Genomic DNA, 27,172 nt, shown 5'->3' on the forward strand with positions numbered 1-27,172 from the left:
CATCACAATTTGGCATGACTATTAGTGTGGCTATATTCTTGACTACAATGGTCTACTCAATCCTACTTGCTCAAATAAAGAAAGTTGGTCAAAATACTCAAGTACGATAAAAATAAGCATGGCTTTGATGGGGGGCACAATATGCACATCAACAAGTCCACAAGCTCACATTTGTCCCTATAAGAGGATTTTCATGTTGTGATCGATTGATGAAATACAAATAGTTTGTTCTATATAAATCAAGCCCATCTCTTATATATAGGTCATCTTTGATTGATAGTTGATTTAGTCTTAGTATTATTTGTAGCTTTATTATTATATAATCATCCCTTGCTTTACTAATATATTACAATCATAATTAATGTTGTGCATATTCTCTTTGTCCCTCTCAATGAAAAAACACAAATATATTGATGAATGCATGTGAAAAACACTACAATGATACCACAAGTGAGCAATATTACCGCTACATGGGTAGTGGGACATGTAAAGTCATCAATAGGCAAGACAAACACCCCACCAAGGAAATATCTTTGTATCTCTATCTCTATCTCACGAATATCACAAAAGTCAAGAATATGCCTTCTCATTGACTGCCCAAACAAGCTTGGAACATATGATGCAAGGCACAACAAATTTATGAAATGGTTTAAGAGATGGGGAATGAAAGATCTATTGGAGCTCTCATGTGATGCTATGAAGTATCGAGTGATCATCAAGGATAGATTACTAGAAGCACGAAGGAGTAAGTTGCAAGATGCTAAAATGTCAAATTTGGAATATTGCACTGCAAATATTAACTCCCAATGTTATCACTAACTACGTGGGTGTCTCTTGGTGAAAATAAACAATTATATTAATAAATGCTAAAGTGTCTCCATCTCTTATATTTGTGAACCCGTGTAAATCGTGCAAACACCCATTGTTTATGTGTCAATAACACCGTGATAAATCTTGCTGAATTTGAGAAATGTGACTCCAAATTTGACAAGCAATCAAAGATTGAGTACTATCTTCTATTTGAACAATGCAAAAGAAGCCATTGCCCGTTGCTAGTCCACATCACTTTAGAGCTAATCCTAAAGGTTAATCAAAACCCTCCAAATTAAGACCTTTGCAACAAGTGGCAATTTAGAATGCCAACTACATTTTAAGATTTGCCACCATCCATTATCAGAGTTATGTATTTTCACTCCATACATATCTTCTTAATTTACTCTCACTCTCTCCCTCTCTCAAATAATGATTTTCATTACGAAAGAAAAAAGCGGCACCATGACTAACTTACAACAATGTATGGAACTCTTATAGGGATCTAAACACTATTGCTACAACTACAACTACAACTACTACTACCACCACCACCACCACTACTAAGTGAATTCCACCGTATACACCACATATGATGACATGTCACTTTGCAAAGTTAGTTCTCTTCATGGACATATATAATTTACCTCTCTCACCACACACACACACACACATAAACAAACAAACAAACAAACAAACACATAATGCACAAGCATAGCATACTTATCTCCATTGCGTAAAAATGCTTTGATCGTTGATCGAGCGACACATTTACAAAGTGTACATACATACATACATAATGCCGCAAGTATGTATGTATGTATGTATAAATTTCAAGGAGAAGACCAAGGAACGAATGAATACTTTTGCACACACACACACACACCACACACACGTACTGTAGATGTCTCTTCCAAAAAACGACAACTTCACATTTTTCTTCGCAATATCTGCCAAAAAAAAAAAATCCCATCATCGCTGACACAATTTTCTGTTTTGTTTTTAATTTTTGTTTTATTTTTTTATACCCCGAATCCGGGGAAAAGTAAAGAAAATAAAACAAACAATACATTATGTATACAACCCTCCATTATCCGAATAGAGCTCGTATTTGTTTTTACATATTTGTTTCTTTCTGTTAAATCATCGCTACAAATGCTCTGGTTTCGCTTAATTACTCTGAAAAGCGCACCATAAAAACCCTCCGGGGGGGGGGGGGGGGGGGGAATGAGTTAACCATCGCCCACAATCTCTATTTCCATTGATTGATCCCAATGGTCATTGTCCATTAATCCTTGATAATGACCTCGATTTAAGTCGTCGCCCCCCAAATCCTCTGTTTCTGCTTGATTACTCCAAACGCATCATTAACCTTCTCTCATAGCCCAGTTAATCATTTCCCACTGTCTCTGGTTGTGCTTAATTACTCTAAAATAATATTGTCATTTGAATCGATCGCCCATATATCTCTATTTCCGATTAATCTACACTGCAAAAAACATCATAGAAACCTTCAATAAAAGGGCTCCACTAATCATCACCTAAAGATCTCTCCTTGCGCTTCAGTAACCCTAAAAACATCCTTTGCCACCGATTTAGGGGTCCAAAAATATCCTTTTTAAATTCTTATTTTTTTTGTATCGCGATTTCAATCCAGTTTAATAAAAGATCAGGAGGTCTGTTTATATATCTCTCGCTAGATTGGGCAGAAAGACGATAAATAAAATAAAAACCAAAACTAGAAACATTTTGCTGGGTGAAGCAAATCATCGACCAAAAAACTGATGGCATCAACGTCAAATTATTATCAGTGTACTCCAGAGTACATGATTAAAAAGAGCAATGGAATGAAGGTAGGGTACAGTGTGGATGATGGATTGATAGATGGCCTCCGATCCGATCTTGACCCTCGCCTGCCCCTCCTCCAAGACGTCCATCTCCGCGACAAAGTCGTGCTTATCCGTGTGGATCATAACGTGGTTAAACAAGGTTTTAATTCTTAATCCCTCCCCTCTTTACCTCCATTGTTTCTGTAATTCCTTTGGCTCAAATGGCATGCCCTCTGATTCATCCAATTCGTCGGAAATGCAGGAAAAATTCTGGACCAATATCGGATCGATGTCACATTGGCAACATTGTATAACATCGTCGAACGTGGTGGCAGGTGAAATAATAATAATATTCCTGATCAATTGGCTCCGATTGAAGCTATCCATTGATCAACCTTAAAATTCCGGCAATGGATTAACTGCTAATCCAACCTGAAATTTTTGCATCTCAAATGAGGCTATTAAAAAAAATTCAAACTAATCACAAGCTAATTGTATAATAATAACCCAAACTAACATGCATGTACTGACCATGATGTGGTTGATCTCCATGACTAGGCCTATCATCATGACCCACATTGGGAGGCCTTATGACAAGAAGACCGGGAGGATCACGATAAAAGACGATGATTCGGTGGACGCAGTTGTAGCGTATTTGCAACATAAGCTGAGGATCAAGTTCGTGGTGCCACAATTCCATGTGGGTGGGCCTGGCCAAGGTATCCATGACATTGACACCTCCATCAACTGGCTTATTCAAGACCTCCGGAGCCGCAAGATCGGCGGCATCTACCTCCCCAACACTCGATGGTTCGAGGTATATACATACATATTGACCCACTATTTACCATGAATACCCATTACTCTAGAATTACAATTTTTTTTGTTTTCTGCTAATATTGTCCTACAAATCATCAAACCTGCAACATTTTTATGTATGGTTTCTTTGCATTCCTGAGGCTGGGATTGTCCATTGCTGCATTTTTTTGTTTCGTCGTGAATTTAAACAGAAAGCGATTTGTTTTGTCCTAACGTTCACTAGGATTGTCGAATGCCACATTTTGTTTCGAATCGGACGGAATAATGCCGCTTGTTCAAAAACTTCGCTAGGATCATCGGCCAATGTCTTGTTTGTATTGATGGAACAATATATCTTACAAGAGAATGGCGTAAAGTTCATTAATCGGATCATCGATACTACACCTGATTTCTTGCATGAACACAAAGCATTGGATGTAATATTGAGCATAATAATACTATAGGCACTATCATTATAATAATGTCTTCAAAGTTAAAATGGTTTTTTTTTCTATACTAGGGGGAGGAAGACAAAGGACAAAAAATGCAAAGGCTCGTGGTTCAGCTAGCTGGTTTGGCCGATGTGTATGTGAATGATGCATTTGGGTCATGGCAGTCACATGCTTCCACATACCATATTGCAAAGTTGTTGCCATCCTATGCAGGATTGTGCATGCAAGTATGTTAGTAGGGACTCATATTGTGACTTATGTAAATTTTGGGTAAAGCTTGATATTTTGACATGGTGACAAAATAATGGGGTACCTATCCCATGTATTCTCTTCATGGGGAGTCCCTTGTCCAAATCAAACTGCCATGTTATTGGTCTTTACTCTTGAAGCAACTTCAAGGTGTTGTATAATAAAACTTCATTTTTTTTCCAGGATGAGCTTTGCCATGTTAAGTTAGTGTTGAACCCAACTAGACCTTTCGTTGCCGTGGTTGCTGGCTCAAAATATGACACAAAGATTGGGCCTTTGACTGAAATTTACAAGAAAGTTGATAAACTTATATTGGGCGGTGTGATCTATAACACTTATCTTTGTGCTAAGTATGGAATAAAGATCAAAGGGGTCGAGGTATTGTATATATATTGATGTGTAGTTTTAATATTAAAGTTTCTTGAAATTTTCATCAAATTCTCTGAGTTCACTTCAATATTTGCACGTTACTAATTTTGGTTGAATGTGTTTTAGCAATCCGAAATAGACCTTGCAAGAGGATTAGTGGAACAAGATGCAATTGACAAGAAGATAATAGAACCACCATTTCTCGTAGAATCTGACACTTTGGTTGGGCGTAAGGAGGGCCAATTTAGGGTGATTGTCGCAAAGGTACATTTAAGATCATTTTCATTCTTATATGAAATAAATGCTTGTTTTTTTTATATCATTGTCCACTCACTAAGTTAATTATGTTTTGAATACCCAAACTCTATTAGCTTATAGGATAAGAACCCAAGGCACTAACTATAGAGTATTAATTAATGATATGATATGGAAATTGTAAATTTTCCCTTGACTTTAGGACTTTGCCCAAGGAAAGGAATATAACTACGTGGTCGATGTGGATCCCAAATCTTTTGAAGTTGATCCTTGTAAGGAGGCATTAGCTTCAGCCAAGACCATATTTGTAAATGCTGTTATGGGTCTCATGCCCCATTTTTGGCATGGAACAAGTAAGATGGATGAAGTTATCGATCAAAATGTATTAGCTCAAAAGTTTTTTGGAGGTGGAGACACTCTTCAAGAATTTAAGAGGTATACCATAATCTCTCTCTCTCTCTCAAGACGTTAGTATATCTTTCTTTCTTTCTCTCTGATGTGGTATTTACAAGTCTTGTATGTACGTATACGTTATTCATCAAACAATATTGTTTCCTTATTATTCATTGAACTTAACTCCTAACGCTTTGTTATAGTTGTTTTTGTTGTTAGCTTTAGCACATTTTTTCAATAAACTTTCTATGTATGAAATTGCAATGCAATAGTCTCTGGATGATTTAGATGCAAGCATAAGTTCTTGTTTGCATGCATACATAATCTTGATTTCTATGATTGCGATTTTAAATTTGAGTTAGACTTTAATGTAATTTGATTTGGATGTTTGCACACAGTTTACATCCAAAGCTCTATCATGAAGCCTTGCATAGCTCCAAGTACTATTTATTCACTGGTGGCGGCACTGTGTTGAAAGTGATTGAGGAAGGTGATCCATACGGCTTGGAGACAGTGAATGCTCTCATCCAAAACAATTTATCCTTTGAACAATCCCATTAGAAGATTGAAGTTCCAATGTATGCAGGTTCCATGGATTAGGAAATAAGATAAGTGTGTAAAAAGAATGTATCTTCCCATTCTTGCCAAATATATGATAAATGGGATTTCACCATGCCAAATAAGTGTATTCATGTCTTGATTCATGACTTGAATGGAATATGTTGTTACTACACATCCACCTTGTAACCAAGCTAGTGTAGTTATGCATTTGATGCATCACTCAATGGCATATGTTGTTACTATACGTATCCACCATTTTACAAAGAGAGTCCATATAATAAATATCATCTCCATATATTCATTGGTAACTAGCATATGACCTTAAATTATTTCATGTTGTTTTGGAACGTTACCGAGGTATGAAATGTGCTTTGTGTGCAATGAGCAGCATGATTGGTTGTTTGTGCATTTTTGGAACTAGACAAAATGAAGAAGCAAAAACATACATTTATAGAGGAAAGAAAAGGCAAAAAAACAAACATGAACGAACTAATTTATCTAGGAGTATTTAAGTACTCTCTCTCTCTCTCTCCCTCTCTCCCTCTCTCCCTCTCTCTCTACTTACTCTCTCTCTCTCTCTCTCACACACACACGTGTGTGTGCATGTGTGATGCACATGAACTAAATATAGTAGCTAAGTGCACTTCGTTGCATGAGAGAAATGTTGAAATGTAGTACCTATATTTGCTACCTCTTATCCATACTATATTACCATTTAGCAAATTATAGGACGGAACACTATTACTCTTCAAGTATTTTTTAGAAACTCCTTCACGTAAATTATATTACTGCTTTCTCAAGAATTTTCTAGCTCCTTTACTAGATAATCAACTTGTATTGTAATGCTCTAGGAATATTGGCGAAGATGAACATTATTAGGGGTATAGTCTAGTATCCCAAGCACAGACTTGTTATGATAAGATGCATAAGAACTTGAGCTACAACATTTGCAAAACTATCAGGACAAGGGTGACGCGTTCTAAAATGTTAGTTTCCTAATGTTTTGATGGTCATATTCGTAAATTCTCATGCATGAAAAATTTCTTCAACAATAAACACAAACGCTTAATATGATCCCGTCTATCTATTTCATTGATGTCTAATTAGTTGAGTGAATAAATCAAAACCAATGTTTTCCATTTGAATCCCAATAGGCATGCCTAGAAAGATGTCCCCCTGAAGTGTTCGTCTTGTTCATCAAACTCATGAGAAAGGACTAGTACTAAAATTTGAGAGTTGTTGAAGTTTTTTTTTCTAAACAACATATCCTTCCATTAGTTTTAAAATGGCCTATCAGCTACAAAATACAAAAAAGATGGAAAGGACGTGACTATCCTTCCGAAGCCCGTCTTATGTATGACAATTCTCAAGGTTCCAAAAATCCAATGTGTTGGAGTAGGGAGCATGTACGTACAACGGGTTCAAGAAGTTAAATAATTCTCTCGCCAAGGCATCTCTTACAAGTATGTTGGGCTCAAATTCAACTCTTGGCTTTATATAGCTCGTGTCCCCCTAATAATTGGTCGGTTTGTCACTATCCAATAATATTACATTAGTTTGGAAACATATGTTTGACCTTGTTTTGTCACTATGTTATTGTTTAAGTTAAATAAAATTGTCTTCTTGTGATAATATCGAATGAATCTTGACTATGGCTAATGACAACTTATTTATGTGGTAATGATAGTTTGACTTAGCATTTCCTCCTCATCCAGCAACTAAATATCCCGATTCCCAACTTAAGTGGTGAATGTTTCTTCTCCAATTTATTTTTCTTAAGTACACATGTAGGTTATGGTATCATTGATTGTAGTGTTTGCCGTTTCATGATGTTATGTCCTCATTTCTCATGTATTCCTAATCACATGATCCAACAAGTTGAAGATGTGTGCATTCGAGTATGATTACCACGTGGAAGATAAGCATTAGCTACAAACAAAAAGCACTTTCATGGGTTGCAATTTCCCCCTGTTCATATCTAGCCAATACGATTCCATGTAACCCTACATCAAAAATTTGATAAACTTGGAAAGGATGAGGAATCGTGTCCCATTATGCATGTTATTACATATGAAAAGAAACTATGTTGATATTGATGGCATCATGACTCACATTATGTAACACAATTTTTGTTTGATATCAAGCAATGATCAAGACAAACATTGGACTTGCCCCCTAACTAAATATTGGTCTCACTATTGAGTTAATAGCCAACATTATATGTTTTAACAACTCTTTGGACAATGGTCGTGCCCCATACTACCATGTAGTAAGAACACCCCACATGTACATACATAGAGTGCTTCTATTAGTCGTCTGACAAACTTCTACCATGAACCTACTGCCTATAATTATAAAGGGATCAAGGATCAAACTACCATGTAATTTAATCAGTGTTGAGAAATATAAGGACAATCAAAGTTGAGAACGCAATTGTGTGTAAACAAGTAGATAAAGCATAACATAGGACTCAGTACAACATGAGAGAATGATGCAGAAACAATATCGTCATCTACCCTTTATCTCCTTTACATAAGAGGACTCGAAGAAGACAAAGAAAATGGATCAAATAATTTATGATTAATCAATTTAGCATTGGGTCATTCTTCACTTTTAATTGGAGTAGAGCACTTAGATATTCCCTTGCAATTACGAGAGTTATGCTCCTAAGTATATGTTGTTAGCCTTGACTAGTCTTCTCATGCCATGTTGTACTTATCTATTAATCGAAGAGGTTTCATTCTAATCATTGTTGTCATTGAATCATGATTCTTTATGTGGACAATGACATCATTGACTATGACAAGAACAACAACCAATGGTTGACAAAGAAGAAAAGGTGGTCACTCAACAACTTATACGGGGGACGAGCCTTATTACTATGGCACCTTATCATCATACCTCCAACTACGTGTGTTTCACATAGAATCTTGATCTACAATTATGAGGTTTTCACATTAAGTAAGGTGCTACTATATGTGTCAACCCACATTGCCACAGATATAGCTCACATGCAATGTGAACTTTGTGTCTATATTCATGAGCTTCGAGTGTTGAATTCATCTTGCCCATGCGTGTAGATCTTTATTTGATGACATATATTGTCTTTACTATTAGTTAGTTGCACGATAAGTTGTTTGTTCCAACCCATTAATTTTTGCCTCTATTAATCCAACAATACAATACTATCTAACCTCATATTGTGCCATGTCCACATGTGGGCAATAATATATTTTCTCTTTTTATTGTATTTTGGTGCCAATAACACCATATTATGTGGTGGACATAGAATAATGATATGTCATTGTTGATGATGTTAAATAAATATTTGAGAGAGAAGGGGAAGAGAAACACAGAGGGAGGGAGGAGATCGAGTATCCTTATTTGTTTGGAGGTTATTCCATTGAATACATCAATGCCATGTATCACAATGCATTATTATTTTTGGGCTACTCCTTTAGGCTTTACATATCACACAACTTATTCTCTACATACTACATAGGTTATGCAAATGGGAGGACACCACAAGTACTGTTAAAACGTTTCAATTTTTTTTTTCTCCATAAAACATATGCTCCCTTGGTATTAATAAAAGGCCAGAGGCAATATACAAATAGTATATAATATTGTTTCATCTCCACAAGTATATATTATGAAAGACAAGACCAAATATAACCTTTGCTACAGCAAGATAGGAGACCACATATAAAGGTGAAAACGTTTCAATTTTTCATAGATAGTCATCAACACAATATCATTAACTAGTCAATACGAATAAAATATGCAACAATGAATGGAGATGGCGGCCTGTTGGAAATGTTTGAAGTCAATTGTGTGTTAAGATTCAAATCTCAAAGCAGTGCATACACAGATCCATTGAAGGATTATGAGCTCAAAAGCATATGCTAGAATCTATAACTTAAGATGTGTTGTGACCACAAACTTCACCACACATAAATCTTCCCTAAATGCTTTATAATCCGATGAAAATATAAAGTCATTCTTTCTTATTTTTGTAATAAATGGGAACAAGAAGTGTTGAAACCCTCTAATATCTTTACGAATAAAGAGTCTCTCAAGTCTCAACCTCAACTCTTTATTGTCTTCTCTTCTTTCGTTGATATATGTCAAATTCTATATTGTTGTCTTTTTCTTCTTGTAGATGTAAATGGTCGTTAATCGAGATGATGTTTTTCTAGTTCTAGACTATTCTTATTTATTTTCCGTTTTCTCAACGATGTGCTAGGTATAGGTAGCATGAGTATCGCATTGGGATGCCCCACCTTTAAGCTATTTAACATGGCAATGGCCATATCATTGAATGATGACATGTACCAAATTTGTTAGGCTATACGCTCATGTGAAAAACATCTATTAAATTTCCACATAATCTGCAATCTAGAACTCACGAGAAACAATGGACCAATCTTGTTTCCAGGCAGAAACCTTACATATACTATGCACAAACAATGAAAACATTGGTATATTGATGACATCAAAGCTAACAAGTCATTAGGCATTGCGACGTGCTCACAAATCTCATCAAAACTACCCCGCGATTTTGATCAATCAACATTTGTGTATTAGACTCATTGACCAGAAAAACACTCGTGATTTGGGTGTCTTGACTAAAAAAAAGGTTTGCGCCTTTTCAATGTATGTTGGACATCGCCTTGATGCATGATCGTAATGGAATTGAGCGCACAAATAGACACATATTATAGGCTATATACGTGCACACATGGACGGACGACAATGTTGCTCATGAGTTTCGCGTACACGATAGGAGAGTAAAAGAAGCATTAATGAAGTAAAAAAGTATAGCAATGGTAAAGTATTGAATCTTGATACAACTAAAATATGATACAACTACTACTCTGTTTGTTTTAACTCAGGCAATAGTTATGGGTTAGAGAGAGGATGCTTATGAAGGGGTTAGAGAGAGGATGCTTCTGAAGGGGGGCTAGAGAGAGGATACTTATGAGGGGGTTAGAGAGAGGATGCCACCATCGAATTTTATGGAAACATGAGGGTTTCGAAGCTGAAGAAGCCATCGATCGAGTTTTATGAGAACATGAGGGTTTCAAAGCAGAAGATGCCATCAAATTGAGGAGCCAGAATCACCGTTGGTTTGGGACGCCCTTGATTCTTGGTGCTATCTGGAAGTCTAGAGCTCGGCAAGGCCTTGTGTTTAGGGTTATCGCTGCGAGCAGAAGTTGGAGGAGGAGGAGATGATGATGATGGAGAAACAGAAGCAGAAGCAGAAGATGGTGATGATGATGATGATGAAAAAAGTGTCTTGCCTTGTATGATCTCCATGGTGGATGTGGCGAAGGCCCCAAAGCTTGCCATCACTGTGTGGGTAAAGAAGTGTTATGTATGTGAATGTTTATGCTGGATGTAATCTTGATTTGTGTTTAGAAGCTGGAATTTGTCGATGCAACAACTGAAGGTTCTTTTTCTCGATGTTTGTTGTGGTTTGTCCTGAGAGCCGAGAGACAACAACAACAACAACAACAACAGGGGGATGATGAATTCTGAGGAAGCTTGAAGGTGAAGATGAAGAAGAAGATGAAGAAGAAGATGCAGAAGATGATGATGATGATGATGGAGAAAGAGGTCAAGGGTGCCTGTGCTATTTATATGGATGCCTTCTTGCGTTTTTCGTGGGGGTCAGACTCTGGCTTGATCTGTTGCTTTTTTGCGTTTTTGCTCTTTTTTTTTGCGTTTTGGGCCACCGCCACATCCTACAGCGTTTTCTTCTTCTTCTTCTTCTTTTCCGAGTCTCTTTGACCTATTCACCCCCCCAAATCCTTATCCATTCCCTTTTGACGTGTCTTTTTTACTCACTTTCTCCCTCCCCACTTCCTTGGCCCTTTGACCCACCCATTTGACCTATTCCCATCCATCCCTTTATTGACCTTGACCTTTAGTTTTTCTCTTGCTTCGTCATTCTTGAATCGTTGCTTGCCACAAGACATCCTCAGTTTGACCCAGGTTTCTTGCGTCCATATTCTTCAAGCCATTTGTTGTTTCTCTCTGTGCAATTAGTTTGGATTTGACATGCCCGTGCACCATAGCCAAAATGGATTCTATGTTCATCACCCAAGTTTCGTTTCCATGGGTTAATTGATTGCTGAGATTCGTAATTATCAACTCTAGTGATGTATGAAGGAAATAATCACCACTAACTCATGGGGTTTGACAAAATTGAATTTCATACGTCGATGACTCTAGAATGTTATATGTTGTTTTACATCACATCGTCTTATAATGTAGTAATTCTTAATATATAATCACACTTATTCAACATAAATTATAGGGGAAATGCATAGCTTGTAATTCATACACCATTTCTCTATGAGTCAAAAATTTACTTTAAAAATGAAAAATTAAACTCAAGACTTTGTGGGAAAGATGTAAAATACATATTGTGATTTCTCAATTATGTTTTATGAGGATGCAAAATCATTCCAAACAATAGTACTGTGAGGACCTAGGTAGTGAGGCTCTATGTCAAATATGATGCGATCATGCTCATGTGCGTGTGGACAGGTGTCAATGTACAATCCATGGAAGCCTACATGTGTTTGGTGTGTTGCCATCTAATGAGTTGCCATCTTTAGGCACCCAACATGGGGATATGTTATGTATTAGGTTGTTGGGAGATTGAAACTCGACATATCCTTCTTGTTTTTTTCGCTTTCCTCTTCATCTTCAAAGTCTAATATTGTGAATGGGAATATACATTAGATTGTTATTGTGATTATAATTTGTGAACATGAATGATTAGGATGTGGCATTTTTGGATTTCTTACAAAGTATCGTTCACATTCATTTGATGTGGTACGCTACTATGAATCTAAGACATTATTAACTTCTTTACACTTGTCTAATTGGTTATTAATCTGAGTATGTGTGATTATAAGGGATGTGCAAAAACTTATCTCGTGAATTACAAGGAATCATGGTCGAACAATAAAGAAAACTATACTAGTGCTCCAAAATTAAATGGTCATTGTTCTCTATGAGCTTCAATGGAATTATTAATAAAAATTCAATAACTATTTATGAATGATATTGTAACAATGAAATAGTCGTTATGTTAATCACTTCCTCTTGAAAGATGTTAAATAGACACGAGGGACAAAATCAATGTCACACAACACAAAATCACTAGTAAGAGAGGGCAACATTAAATTATAAAATGTTAAAGGTAACCATTATATTGTTCATATATATATATATACAATTGACACTAAAAACTCGAGCAATTGGTGGAGGATGTAATAACTGGGATAGAGTATCCAATCAAACCACAACGTGTAGTGAGTTGTGTGTCTATGCCATCTGGCACTCCCACATACTCTTGTGCCATTTGGATCCATTCACATATCCGTTCTCGTTCCACCTCTGATAAGTTGTCTGCAAGCAATTGAATGAATTCTAAAATGTTATTGCAACAAACCTGTGATGGTTGTGAGTTGAGGTCGAGAATGTAGCGCCAACATGTTAAGACACTCTCTAATAAAATGGTGCAATTCGCCCTATTGCCTTCCACCATTGGCCACATCATTGTTATATTCCATGTTAATAATAGCATCATTGACCATGTTATGATGTTTGGACGGACAAAATTGTTGCATTTATTGTCCAACTTCATTATGTTCCTGTATTACTACTCATTTTAAGCCTAAAGTTTCTCAAAGGTTGCAAAACCAAACTTATCATAAACACACTTAATTGAAATCTATTTAAGGGATTCTAATGAATCATCATGTAACTCTTTAAGGACGCAAAATGAAACTCATATTGCAATAGATGAAATACAAGGTTCAACTCCATATAATCGAAACTATTTTTGGATTCAAGGTTTATAGAAATGCCAAAGTTGTCAATAACTATATGTATATAGAACCTTAGTTTTGTAGATCATTTCAACAACTAATTAGGAGACACTCAAGGGATATATTTAAGAAGAAAACATTATGGTTTTGAATGGTGCAAATCTTCATGCAAAAACTTGATTGATGCAAAGCTCCATGAAAATGTAAACTTTATGGTCGTTATTTTCATGTGAATGCTTACCTTTGGTGCCAAATAGTGGTTGGTTATTACTCCTTGAGAATCACCGGAGCATGGAATCTAAACCTTTCCAATGAGAATATGTTCCATTCCCAGTTATGCAATATGTTTGTATATATACACTTGTGAGTGTGTATGTATCCTTGATCTATCTTTGTCCACGTTGCCCATTTTTTGTGGCATAATATATCATGTAAATTGATAAATCTCGATATCACTATATTTGTTGCACTTAACTACCATCTATCATGTTGTCAACCTAGATGTAAATTCCAAACTCCAAACAACACATTGCAAGTTCATCAAATATTGTAATAAAATTTTGTGTGTATTTCATATTACATACAAATCACTTCTCTATTTGAAATATCGGGCCTTACTACATTTCTCTTATATGTAACCACTCTTGTTGCGAACTTTCGGGCATTTATATATTTGAACTACATACAATAATTTTTATGTACCCTATATTTCTCATATATTGTTTTTTTAAAGATGTTTGGGGTCATTATATTTTTAGTTACTCATCATCATAGTTATTAACTTTGGAATTGTGAATATGTCACCTTGGATACATGAAATCTCCCTTTTTAGTTGCTCGCGCCATTATCCAAGGTATGATTTGTGTGTATTATTCAAGAGATCATCAAGATGCCTCGTCAACACTTTGCATTCAATCTTTAAAGTTTGCTTGCTCTCTAAGTGTTGTGAATAGGAGTGAAGCATGATGGTAAAAAACCGTCACTATTTGATTCCAAGTCATATGGTGTCCGTTTGCACAACCATGGATATTACTCCATTGATTAAATGCTTAGGGTTTACATATATCCACAAGATTGATTGGGACAACAAATCATATTGTGTTCAATGTAGAACAACTATTATCTTAATGCCAATTGACACTAAAAACAATCACGTTGTGTTAATTTACATTCTCCCTAGATACTACCTATTAGGCCCAAGTATTGTTCCCCAAATTGAAGCTCAAAAGCTTGGCTACAAGTCATATACATCCCATACTACAATTAGTGGAGTGTAGTGCAAATTTGTTATGACTCTACAATTGCATGTTGAATTTATGGCACATCCTTACAAAACCATACTCCTCAGATGATCTACCCAATTCTAATAGGGTGGGGGAAAATACATTAAAAATGTACAATACAACCTTATAAACCCACATTCATTGGTTACCATGACATCATCTCCTCCTTGAGCATTGACTTTAGCAACAATGAATTTGTTGGTTTCCAAGTGACTTTAAAGTTTATACTAATGTCAACCTTCTCGTGATATTAGATTCCAATTTTGGCATATTGAACTCTTTGAATCCAATACCTATTGGACTTCATACTTGTTGCTTCAAGTAGTTTACTTTTCAATGGCAATTTGTGATGCAAAAAGGGGGGTTACTACTGAGAGCATGGGGAATTATGGTTGGCATGAACCCACATGTGCTATGGTTCTCTTTCTTTGTGGCTATGCTTGTTTGTTCATAGTGTACGGTGTGCAATTAACTTATTGTATATTTGCTCAAGCTTGCATACACATTTCTTTCAAGGGTACTCGAGCTTTGGTGAGACATATGGTGGGTGTTCATTTAACATGTGAGTATGAGTTACCAGAGACCATGTTTATGCTCACAACTACAAGGTATTCTAAAGGCAAATTTGATACGTTGCCTTTCTATAGTGTACTAGGGTTGTTTTGCGAATGTTTCCTTCAATAGAACCTTGAATATTACATTATGGCATACAATTTTGGAAGACTAAATAGTTTCAAAGACTTGGTGACAATACAATCTACATACAAAGACCTTAATAATTATGTGTCAAACCCCAATGAGGTGACAAAAACCACTAGAAGCATAGTTTTATAAATTTCCCATACATACATACATACATACATACGTACATACATACATACATACATACATACATACATACGTACATACATACATACATACATACATACGTACATACATACATACATACATACATACATACATACATACATACATACATACATACATACATACACACATACATACACACATACACACCGTGGTGTCTAACTACTACCAAATATTAAAGAGGCCAAGTGAGGGAATCGCGGAGAGGGACGGTGCAGGTCGCACCGCTGATGGCGCGTTCGATCTCCACCGTCAAAGATGGATGTGGAATAGGCGCGAAAAAGCGCGCCACGTAAAAAGGGAGCCCGGCTCATACAAAATGGAGCCCGACTCATTAAAGAAGGGCTCCACTTTGTGAAAGGGAGCCCTTCTCATTCATGTTCAGGGAAGTATAAAAACCCATTCAGGCAAAATGGAGCCCGACTCATTAAAGAATGGCTCCATTTTGTCAAAAGGGAGCCCTTCTCATTCATGTTCAAGGAAGTATAAAAACCCATTTTCTGTCATTTTCTGTCATTTTCTGTCATTCGTGGGTTTGAGGGTTTAGGGTTTTTGAGCGAGGCGCACCACCTGTCTGCGAGCACTCGTTGCAAACATCTCCGGTGAGGCACTGCGAGCACCTGCAGTCCAGAGGTAGGCATCATATTCCTTCTATTAGGTTTTGGTTTTTATTAGGTATCATATTCTTTCTATTAGGTTTAGGGTTGCTTCTAATAGGTACCATAAATGTGTGTATGATTAAATACATGCATGTGTGTATGAGGGCTCCCTTTCGCAGAGTCGGGCTCCTTTTGACAGAGTCGGGCTCCTTCTTACTGATGTGGTCTAACAGCGGGGCTCCTTCTGACAGAGTTGGGCTCCCTCTTGTAGAGGCTGTCTGACAACGGGGCTCCTTTTGACAGAGTCGGGCTCCCTTTCGTAGAGTCGGGCTCCTTTTCACAGAGTCGGGCTCCTTGTGACAGACGTTGTCAGCTTTTTATCCATCTTGGACGGTGGAGATCGAACGCGCCAACAACGGTGCGACCTGCACCGTCCCTCTCCGCGATTCCCTCACTCGCCCTCTTTAATATTTGGTAGCAGTTAGTCACGAGCCATACACACACACATACATACATACATACATACATACATACATACATACACAGTTACACTACCACAGTCTACTACTATCACATTTTTAGAGGGGTGAGAGAGAGTCTGTGACTGCGTGACAGAGCAGACAGAGTGAGAGCGAGAAAGAAATGGCCAGTTTGCGATCGTAAGAGCTGCTCACAGAGAAGACAAGAGGAAACATGATCGGCTCTACCCTTCTACGTCGGCTTCAGATTCATCCTTTGCGTAAGTACAGAGCGAACCCCTAACGTCTGTGTGCTTCTTCGAATGGTTTTCGAAATGTCCTATCCTCGATAATAGAGATTGCATCCAGCATGTAATGGAATGTTCGTCACCAAGATGTTGATCACAACATGGAATTGTTATTTGCATTGATCTACGTGTATTTAGGGCTTTTCAATTTGATCTATGTGAAACGAATGTTTTTAAAATCAATATCTGTAGATCTAAAGTATGATTTTTAAATTCATCCATGTAAAACGACAGTTTTTAAATGTTTGAGTAGACTCAAAATTCAACAATGAACATGAAGTTAAATACTGATCAGTGTGACCGTCTGATGTTATATGAATTGATTAATGTAAAAATAAGAGTTTTTTAATTTCATAAACCTTCAATATTCAACAATAAAGAAGAAGTTAAGCATGAATGTGGCGTTTCTAAACCTATGCTCTTAATATAATAGGACCTACATTTTATATTTTGATTGATTGTGTAAGACAGTGTAACTTGGGTGTTTTAACTGTCAGATATCATCAATGTTCAACATCAGAGATGGAATTAAGAACGAAAATTTCTCTACCCAATGTTCACGTATGATTTTTTATAGTTATATGCACTGATATCTTTTTTATTTCAAATTACCTGAGCAAGCACGATGCATTGATGTGGCAAATGCAAGGTCATTCATGCTTCAGGAGAGACAAAATAGAAAGTTTTTTTAAGACTGATTGATTTAATGAGATAAATCTGCAATGCAAGGTGATTCATGCTTCAGGAATATCTCCATAAGATTTCATAAACAACTTAGATATGCAGATAATAATTGTTGTATCAGTATGAAATCACAAGGACACGAAAAAGTGTTTCAGTCTCCATTCATATTGGAAAAGAATGCACCATTTCATTATTACAAAAGATGAACCTCAAAAGGACAGTGGCGTTACCTGGTACATCGTTGGATCTGACACCCCCATATTTCCTAGAAACTTAAGTTTATTAATTCTTTACATATACACTAGAGGGATGTTTATTTCATTTATCAAGAATAAGAGGACAGATCTCAAGAATCAAAAGCATGACTGCATCATCTCAGCATATTATTTGATCTCAAATCTACGTAGTTCATGAAAAAAGTATTAGTTAAATGCAACATTTGTTGATAGACATTTATCTCAAAGGGGAGACTCCATTAGCATGTAATTTGATCTCACACCCCCATAGTTTTTAGAAACTTAAGCTTGGATATTTTTGGTTTAATTACAAGGTCAACATAACTTCACTGTTCAGCAGATAGATAGATCTGTATAATGTCGTTGAAGGCCAAATATGGCCACTTAGACCCAAAAGAGCTTGCAACAACATGCCTCGATGTGGGTACAAGAGGTTTCTCCTCTTCTGTGAGGATGAGTTGGTAGGAAAATTAGAAGATGTGTCATGACCCAGAGTAGTGGTAGTGTCTAGAGGGGTGGCTGACATTGGTTTTCTGAAAAACCCATAAATGATTGATCCACAGACGGCCTATTGGTGCACACTATTCTCATCTTCCAGGGTACATATAATTTTGTGATGGAATAAGCTCTTTTGTGATCCAAACCTTTGTGAAATATTGTGCTATTTTCTCTTAACTTTACAGATGATGTGACCACTAAGAATATGCTTTTCTGATTGAGTGTGGATTGATGCACCTCGTTTTGTTGTATTAAGTTCTGTGTGAAATAGCTTTATTGAGGAAGACAAGGGCTTCATAGAAGTTGTCAATCTGCACAGTTGAGGCCTTGATGCCATGACTTTTTTGAGATTCCATTAGACTTACACCAAGCTGGTCTTGCGAAGTCAGGACTGTGAATCGTGATATTCTTTTATAGGGCTCCTACTTCTTCTTCTTCATGCTCTCTCTGTCCTTGCTATTACTGATGCCTTTGGAGATTACTTGCACAAAGATGTGAGAGCATTGCCTAGTAATACTTCATTTAATGATAACTATTACTTTAGTTTGGGTTATTTCATTCTGGTTGGAATGAAAATGGGGACAAAACTCTGGAATGGATAACTTATTTTCAAGTTCATGCATACATCGATCCAATTTTGCGTACATGTCAAAATGTGTTCAAGAAGACCAGCACTAAAGTTTAATCTTAATCTTGACCAGTGGAATAAAGGCTATTCGTTCATTTCCAGGGAATAAACACATGCAAGCATTTCAACACCTGAAGGGGTCAGATAGAGGTGTTCTTAGAAATAATCTAATTGATGGGAACATAAGGTTTCATCAGTGAATATACTTCTTTATTTTCTGAATTGATTTATATACCTGCCATAGTAAATTAATGTTCATTTTGTGACAGTGAACGGCATTTCCATTCTGGGAAATCTGGAATGATTGGCACAACAGTATTGTGTGTTCGTAAAGGACCAACAGTGATCATTATAGCAGATGGACAAGTAACTCTTGGATCGGAAATTGTAAAGCCAAATGTGAGGAAAGTAAGGAGAATTGGGGAGGATGTTATCGGTGGATTTGCAGGTTAAACAGACTCCTTTTTGTAATCGAATTTTTCTATAAACATTATCTTCATCTTGGTATTTGTTGGAACCACTGTAGGAGCCACGGCAGATGCGTTTACGCTGTTTGAGAGGCTGGAAAGCCAACTTGAGGAGCATTCAGGTTTAGCATGCATGCAACAGAGTATTTAATATGGGCTCAATGTGATTGAACAACTTCTTTCCTTTGGGCATTCATGTTTCATGTGGGGATAACACCGATGGAAATATATGTATATGGGCAAATTCCAATTTTAATTTACCTTACTTTCCTAAAACTGGCCCAACTTTCCCCTCACACCACAAAAGAGAGAAGAAAGGGATGCATTGACCATGTAATTGAGAAAAAGGGATTGGATGATAAATATGATTGCTCAACAGGGCTTGCTGAAGGCATATTTGAGCAAGTAATGAAACTTAGGAGCATTTGAGGAAATAAAGAAAGGCATATTTGGGAGTTTTTCATTTTATATATAAACACAAACCCAGACACACATATATTGTATTGATGTAAGTAAAAATAAAAAATTAGATAGTATGCTCATAACAAATTTTTTCGTTTTCTTGCATAATAACAGGGCAGGTATTTCTGTCAGAGAGCTTCCAAGATCTGCATGGTCTTTCCTGTTGACTGTTGTTTATTTGTACATTCCACCACACTTATTTTCTTATGATCATGTGCATGAGAGAAATCTGTTCTTTTTCATCTCTAGCTTACTCGTGCGGCTGTGGAGCTAGCTAAACAATGGAGAACGGACAAGTTTCTACGGCGGCTAGATGTAAGCACTGTCACTAGAGTTTTCTTCAAGGTTTGGGTTGTGGAAAGTGGTTCGTAAAGGTCATGTTATAGGAGAAACTGTTTGATCATGATCTCAAATTTTGTACTTTGTCTGACCTTCTTTGTACCTTCAATAGGCTGTAATGGTTGTCGCAGACGCAGAGATTTCACTCACTATAACAGGAAATGGTGATGTTTTAGAACCACACGACGGTCTTGTTGGTGAGGAACTTTTATATATAAAAGTCATAAGGAAGCACCAATCTGAGAATTATGTGGCCAATATGAATGCACTATAATCTTGTATCTTATGTAGCAAAGTAGATATACTTCTCTCTCAAAACTAAAAGTTTCCTTTCAAGTGCTATCTAAAACTTAGTTTTGGGCTTCAGCAATTGGGTCAGGTGGACCTTATGCCATTGCCGCGGCAAGAGCATTGATAGACATCCCGAACATGGATGCAGAAACAATTGGTGAGCTAAAGATTGTGCTGTGAGGAATAGCGTTTCTTGTACAATTAATATAAACTTGTATTTTTATTTTTTAAGGAAGTCTGTATTGTACAGTTTGAGTATTTCAAAAAAGAAAAAGCTTATTGTTAGTATTGTACATAATATATCTTAAACCAAAATTTGGGACTTGGGCAGCTCTAAAAGCCATGAAGATTGCAGCTGATAGCTGCATCTATACCAACCATAACTTCACAATGGAGAAAATTGAAGCCTCAACCTGTCCAATCTCACAGGCGGATGATCAGTCTCACAAAACAGATAGTCATTCACAAAATTCACAGGATGACTCTGTTTCAAGTAGTAGCTCAACTGACAATAGGAGTGAAAAGAATAAGTCTTAAGATTTTGCGCTAAATTTTCCATTGTAGCTTCTGGCTTCATTGTCATGTAGAATTAATGAGAATGCAATTACAGTGGTACACATCCTCAGCAACTAATTTGCATTTCATCAATCCAAGGTTGTAGATTGGTATATTATACTATCAAGCAATGTCGTTTCAATTCTATCTAATGAAGCTCTAGGGAGACATCCTTTTAATGAGAAGAATTTGGGCTCACTTTTTTGTAGGTTTTCGGTTTTAATTATTAGGTATGTGAAAACTGAAATGTGCTACCCCAGATTTAGGGAGTAGAAATGGTAGTAACTAAAGCAATTGAATCATGTTAACAATTTCTGATGTTGTAGTACTACACTCTCTTCTCTAAGCTTATTCCTGTATATATGGGAGATGTTATGCAAGGTGATTTTGTCCAGTTAACTGTCAGAAGTCTAATTTAAAAAATGACAAACTTTTTAAACCTTAAAGCTGTCATTGTCATTGTAGTTCTTTTGTATATCTTTCTTTATATAAAAATATACTCCATCTTGCACTTTAATGGTAATTTGCAATATGATACATTAATAAGTGGCTTATTTATTGTAACTTGTTTCTTTTAAAAGTAGTTGGAATTGCGAATTAGTTACTTCATCCATGTAAGCAAGTGAAACTTGATCAATTATATATATGATGTTTTGCAGAATTGCCCAATGTGTTGATTAATTACTTGTTTGCATCAACTTCACATCACCCCTATGAAAGCCCAATGATAAAGCTATGTGCAATCACATCTTATATATTGATCTAAGGTAACTTAGCATCCTAAGGTCTTTGCCATTATATATGATATGGTCCAATGTCTGTTCAACAAACAATGAATATATCATTTGTAAAAAAAATTCTACATTGGAATTTTAAAGAGTGAGAGTAATCTTAATAATGTCATCACAATACTCATGTTGAGTCTTATATATTGATGTAAGGTAACTTAGCATCCTAAGTTCTTTTCCATTAGATGGGATATGATCCAATGTTTGCTATGCAAACAAATGAATGTGATCATTTGTAAAAATATTCTAAATTAGATGTTGTAAAATGATTTGGTGCTAGACCAATGGCTTTGTTTTTGTCTTCCTCTGTTCATTTAGTTCTTCTTTTATAACATTTTTCTTTTTTTCTTTAAAAAAAAAATGTTGCCCATTAGTTAGGAAGAAATATAGGATGTACCATATGTACAAGAGCCAAGCCTCATATAGAGCACCGTGGCTTCGATTAACTCTAAAAAAACATGAAGCCTAGAGTGATCCTTCTTAGGGGAGAAAACCGAGGGTCTTCTATTATAAGATTTTGTTGTATTGTCTACACTTCTTTAGTTGTAAAACCTATCATAAAGCTCAACATTTGGAGGAATCACTCTCTTCTTCTTCTTCCAAAATGAAGCTACTTTCCCATTAGTTAGGAAGGATTATTACAAAGAGACTGTACAAGGAGGCTTTTACATAGATTGGGGAATCTCCCTCCGATCAAGTTCAAGAAAATGAGACTAGTTACATCGCCTTTCGGACTGACTACTTAATGTAAGTACTTGTACATTTGGAGGGATCACTCTAATTTCCCACCTTCAACACATTTGCCAATTTAATTTCATATATTGTTCTACCAATTTGTAGGGTGCCCACCTACTCCTCCTCAATTGAGAAGGATCCATATGCATTCCTTGGTTAAATGTCTAAGTCTATATGGTGCCCACACGCACGCGCGCGTGTGTGTATCCATGCATGCTGCAACTATTGGATTGATAACTATTGATCATGGTTATGATAGTTTCATATTTTCTAGTGCCATCCTAACAAGAAAAGGAGGTATTATGGTCATATGCATCAAAATACTTCATTTTAATTTCAACGAAAGCTAGAAAAATATAATGATTGCAAAATGAGATTAAATGTATGAATGAAATCTCCCTCTTACGATAGTGTCATTGTATTCCGAAAATAAAAGAGTTTGCATGGATTCATATTAGGGTCTACTCAATCTTCATAATTAGAAGATGATGTTTTAGTGACATCCACTAAATGGTTTAAAGGAAGCTTATACGTGGAATGAATTTAGTGATACATCCATGTATGTTGGAGAGAAATTGCCAATGCCTAATGTAGCAATCAAATGTTTTAATCATTATAGAAGCGATGAACCTACACGAAAGGAAATCAATCCAAGTACTCCACAAATGCAAACTCGAAATGAATATGAAGATATGAAGAGAGAACATAAAAGAGGTAGAGGAAGGTTAATAACAAGGCCCAATCAAACAACCTTTAATGTTGCATACACGAGTCATTAAAATGTTTTAATTATTTGAATCATGTAGCACTCTATGAGAGGTGAGAGAATTGTGATATGGTATGTGATAGTGGTTGTTGCAGTAATGTCTTTAAAATTAAATATTATTTCAATGATTTACATGTGCCAAAAATGTGAGAACATGTTGCTACAAGTTGAATACACAACACACCAACAATATAACAATGAACTTAATATTGTGCCACAGATACTTGAACAATGTGACAAGGTAACATTTACTTCAAAAGGTTGGTATTGAGGAAGCTTGAATCTCAAGCTATGTTTACTACTCTTGAAAATAAAACCATTGCCTAAATCCAATTCGATATTTAGCTTAAGAGAATTGCACAAATCAATGGTCAAAAGTTTAAGTGAGTTAGAAGTAAGAATCTAGTGTGCGGGCCACTAGAATTTAAGAGCGGTTAACTTACTCATTTGTTTGAAGTGTGTCAATTTGAAAACAAATTAAAAATATATATGAGAATATCGTACATGTAGATGTATATGGGGGTCTCCATGAGACAACTCTCCCTCTAATGGATATTATGTAACATTTATAGGTAGTTTTTTAAGAAATATATGGTATATTCTATGTATTTTGCTAGTTTTCAGAACCTCGAAAACAAGGTTCAAATGAGAGTAATCGATGAGAGCAAATAAAGGAGGAGGATATTTGTTTCATGTCGATATAACCTACAACAAAGTGGGGTTGCAAAAAGAAAGAGCAATCATATAGCATACGTAGCTTGAGCTATGCTATATGAAATGAATGTACCATTATAGTCTTGGGTTGATGCAATAGAGACTTTCATGTATATTATGAACAATGAAGTATCATAGATTAAGCGTACAATCAATAGCGCCAGTAGAAACGTGGAGTGAGTGAACACCAAATATGTCACATGTAAAGATATTTGGACAATTAGGACCAATGTCCTGAAAATGTATCTTTGTCACTATGTTGAACAAAAAGATTATAGGTGTTATAATCTAGTATAAAAGGAGATGTGATATTTGACGAGTTGATTCAATGGTATGGAAAGTCTAGCTTCTCTCGGATTGAAAGGATTGAAGAAAATGAGTAACACAAGGATAATAAAGATAGGGATAAGCCCCCAATATCTATTATTACACCCGATGAATAAGTAAATATGTTCCCAAAGAGACACTGAAGCATGATAACAAAAAGCTAAAGTAAACCAAAAACCAAAAAGAGGTTCAACTATTTAGAAGTTTCATAGCCTCTTTATTATAGGGAACCATCACAAGATCTTACATATTTTATGTTGTGAATGTTTTAGCATAACCTATACAATCATCTACATATATGCACCTCGATGCAATAAGAAAAAGTATTGCGATATCTCAAGGGGACAAAAAAGCAAAGTTAATTTTATGAGTATTAGAAAGATTTAATACTTAAAGGTTACGACAATGCAAGATTTTCAGCTTCAAGAAGTGATTGAAGAACCACATCATGATATATGTTTCCACTAAACACGAAAGTTATTTCTCATAGTTTAGAACACAACCAATAAGGACACTTTCCTCTATAGAAGCATGTAGGGCTCTAGTTAAAACAACTTGTGAACCAATATGACTTTAAAAAGCTACTAAAATATGTACATATAGACCATTCACTTATAAGTTTATATGGTGACAATAAGTCAAGCATTTACCTAGCCAACAATTTAGTATTTCATACTAAGACAAAACACATAGAAATCCACTATTATAACGTCAAAGAGAATGTTTTGAAGAGTGAAATTGATATAAACCATGACAAGACATATTTACAAATTGATAGGATGTTCACAAAGCTCCTTGTCGAAAAAAAGGTTTGGTAAGTTCGAAGATTTACTCAACACGAGAGAAATCATATAAGGACATGGATGCAGAGAGTTGGAAATATAAGGTCATTGATATACTAAACTCCAATATGTTAAGTTTCATGCTCTCTATTTGGAATAACTTTTGAATGAAGCTTTAGAGGGGTATATTTATAAGCAATTATGTAATGTTAAAACCTAGATTTAACTTAATCTATAGGTGAGGAAAAAGAAGAGGTAGGTAGTCACACAATGGTGATGATGCATAGCCACCTCTAGTGGTGGCTTAATAGTATGAAAGGTTCAAAGTCTAAAGATTTCAAAATATGTTTTTGTGGTGTTCATTGTTGAAATTTTGTAATGCGGACACAAACTAGTAGGAATGAAATATTAGTTATAAGCAATAACTATTAACATATAGAAAATAATGGATAAGGTGCTTAACCACACCAACACCTTTGAGCACATGACAAGAAACGAATATATAATACCATTACTATCCTATACCACACGAATAGTATCTTGTGTTATACCATGGAAGTTGAGATAAACATATCCAAAAAAGAGAATTTTGAATTACCAATCAGGTCTCAAAAGTGTCTCAAAATGCTAGTCCCCTTTATATAAAGGGTGCTAGTCACCATGTACAAGAGGGTGGCTAGTCCCCTTTATATAATAATCCAAATCATTAGGCTCCCATATTGCCACATGTCGCATATCCAGATAGGTATGTACCAAGTCATCAGACTTAACCTTTAGAATTGGTCCTTGAAGTTATGCTTATATCATTAGGTCACTAACGTCATCTCTTTGCTTCAATTGGGCACACAATAACCTACAAGATGATGCAAACATGATAAAAAAAAGGATGGTTGTGTAAAAGATGGGGATCAAATGGTGCATGATGAAAGCTAAATTGGAATTTTATGTAATTCGCAATTAATTATAACTGAATTCCAAGAAAAATAGTGTTTTGTTTTAATCTCCCAATATATCCTCGGACTCGATCTTTGGTTACTTACACAACATGTGTCAATCATTAGCTTGTTTTTCAACAAGTAGCCATTCATTCCATCTATAATCAAAGGAAACTTCATGGCCCGAAGAGAGAGAGAGAGAGAGAGAGAGAGAGAGAGAGAGAGAGAGAGATTAACGTCTTCTAAGACCAAATTTGGCCCATGAGACAATTGGTTTACAACAAAAATGGGGTATTTACCCATTTATCGAAAGTTTAGAAAAAAGAAAAAAGAACTTAAGCTAAAGAGTTATAGTAAAAAAAACATGTTCTATAAGAAAATGGCTTTATACTAGGTCTAGTTTCATTTCCATCTAAGTCTCTTGAAAAGACGCGGGAGGTCAAAGGGTTTCGATGTGGATGTGGCCCGTTGGTCCCAATGTAAGAGGTACCCCAACCATAGCTTCTAAGCGGCGTAGCTCACGTTTCCTTATCTTCTTAATTGTTTCTACTTCCACGTCGAGTTGCTTCGAAGCCCGACATCCGAGGGCGTTTGGTTGTTCTTTGCATTTCTACTTCATCAAGAGAGAGGCCCAAGTGGTGTAGGTGTAATTGTTCCCGAAAAATTACATTAGTTACATGTACATGTTGGGTGAGAGAGAGAGAGAGAGAGTGTGTGGTGTGTGTCGGGTGCGGGGTCTAGGTCTAGCCGAGATCGAGTCGCCCTCTCTTCCACACTGCTATCGGTGTCATTCCGAGGGAAGGTTCCGAGAGATAGATAGATAGATCGAGAGATAGAGCCTGTGTCCTGTCCTGCCCTGTCCTGTCTTCCCGTGTGAAACCGAAAGT

The 27,172-nt window shown here is 36.1% G+C and overlaps 2 protein-coding genes across 2 annotated transcripts; both read left to right on the plus strand.

The window, feature by feature from the left end:
* Nucleotides 1-2,570: 2,570 nt before the first annotated feature.
* On the plus strand, nucleotides 2,571-5,975 carry LOC147858136 (uncharacterized). The gene is made up of 8 exons (XM_087327989.1): nucleotides 2,571-2,799; nucleotides 2,902-2,974; nucleotides 3,198-3,456; nucleotides 3,958-4,116; nucleotides 4,322-4,516; nucleotides 4,634-4,771; nucleotides 4,965-5,197; nucleotides 5,554-5,975. Exons 1-8 carry the CDS (start codon nucleotides 2,595-2,597, stop codon nucleotides 5,714-5,716), a joined length of 1,425 nt encoding a protein of 474 aa, XP_087184115.1. The 5' UTR covers nucleotides 2,571-2,594; the 3' UTR covers nucleotides 5,717-5,975.
* Nucleotides 5,976-16,895: 10,920 nt separating this feature from the next.
* LOC147858137 (uncharacterized) lies at nucleotides 16,896-21,436 on the plus strand. Its single transcript, XM_087327905.1, has 8 exons — nucleotides 16,896-17,051; nucleotides 19,227-19,311; nucleotides 19,394-19,572; nucleotides 19,651-19,718; nucleotides 20,303-20,368; nucleotides 20,505-20,589; nucleotides 20,760-20,840; nucleotides 21,015-21,436. The coding sequence occupies exons 1-8, from the start codon at nucleotides 17,006-17,008 to the stop codon at nucleotides 21,218-21,220; spliced, it is 816 nt and encodes a 271-aa protein (XP_087184031.1). The 5' UTR covers nucleotides 16,896-17,005; the 3' UTR covers nucleotides 21,221-21,436.
* Nucleotides 21,437-27,172: the final 5,736 nt, after the last annotated feature.

The sequence above is a fragment of the Azolla caroliniana genome, unplaced genomic scaffold (genome assembly GCF_043228905.1).
Source record: "Azolla caroliniana isolate FFs.n. ecotype wild unplaced genomic scaffold, voAzoCaro1.0.p SCAF_11, whole genome shotgun sequence".
NCBI lineage: Eukaryota > Viridiplantae > Streptophyta > Polypodiopsida > Salviniales > Salviniaceae > Azolla > Azolla caroliniana.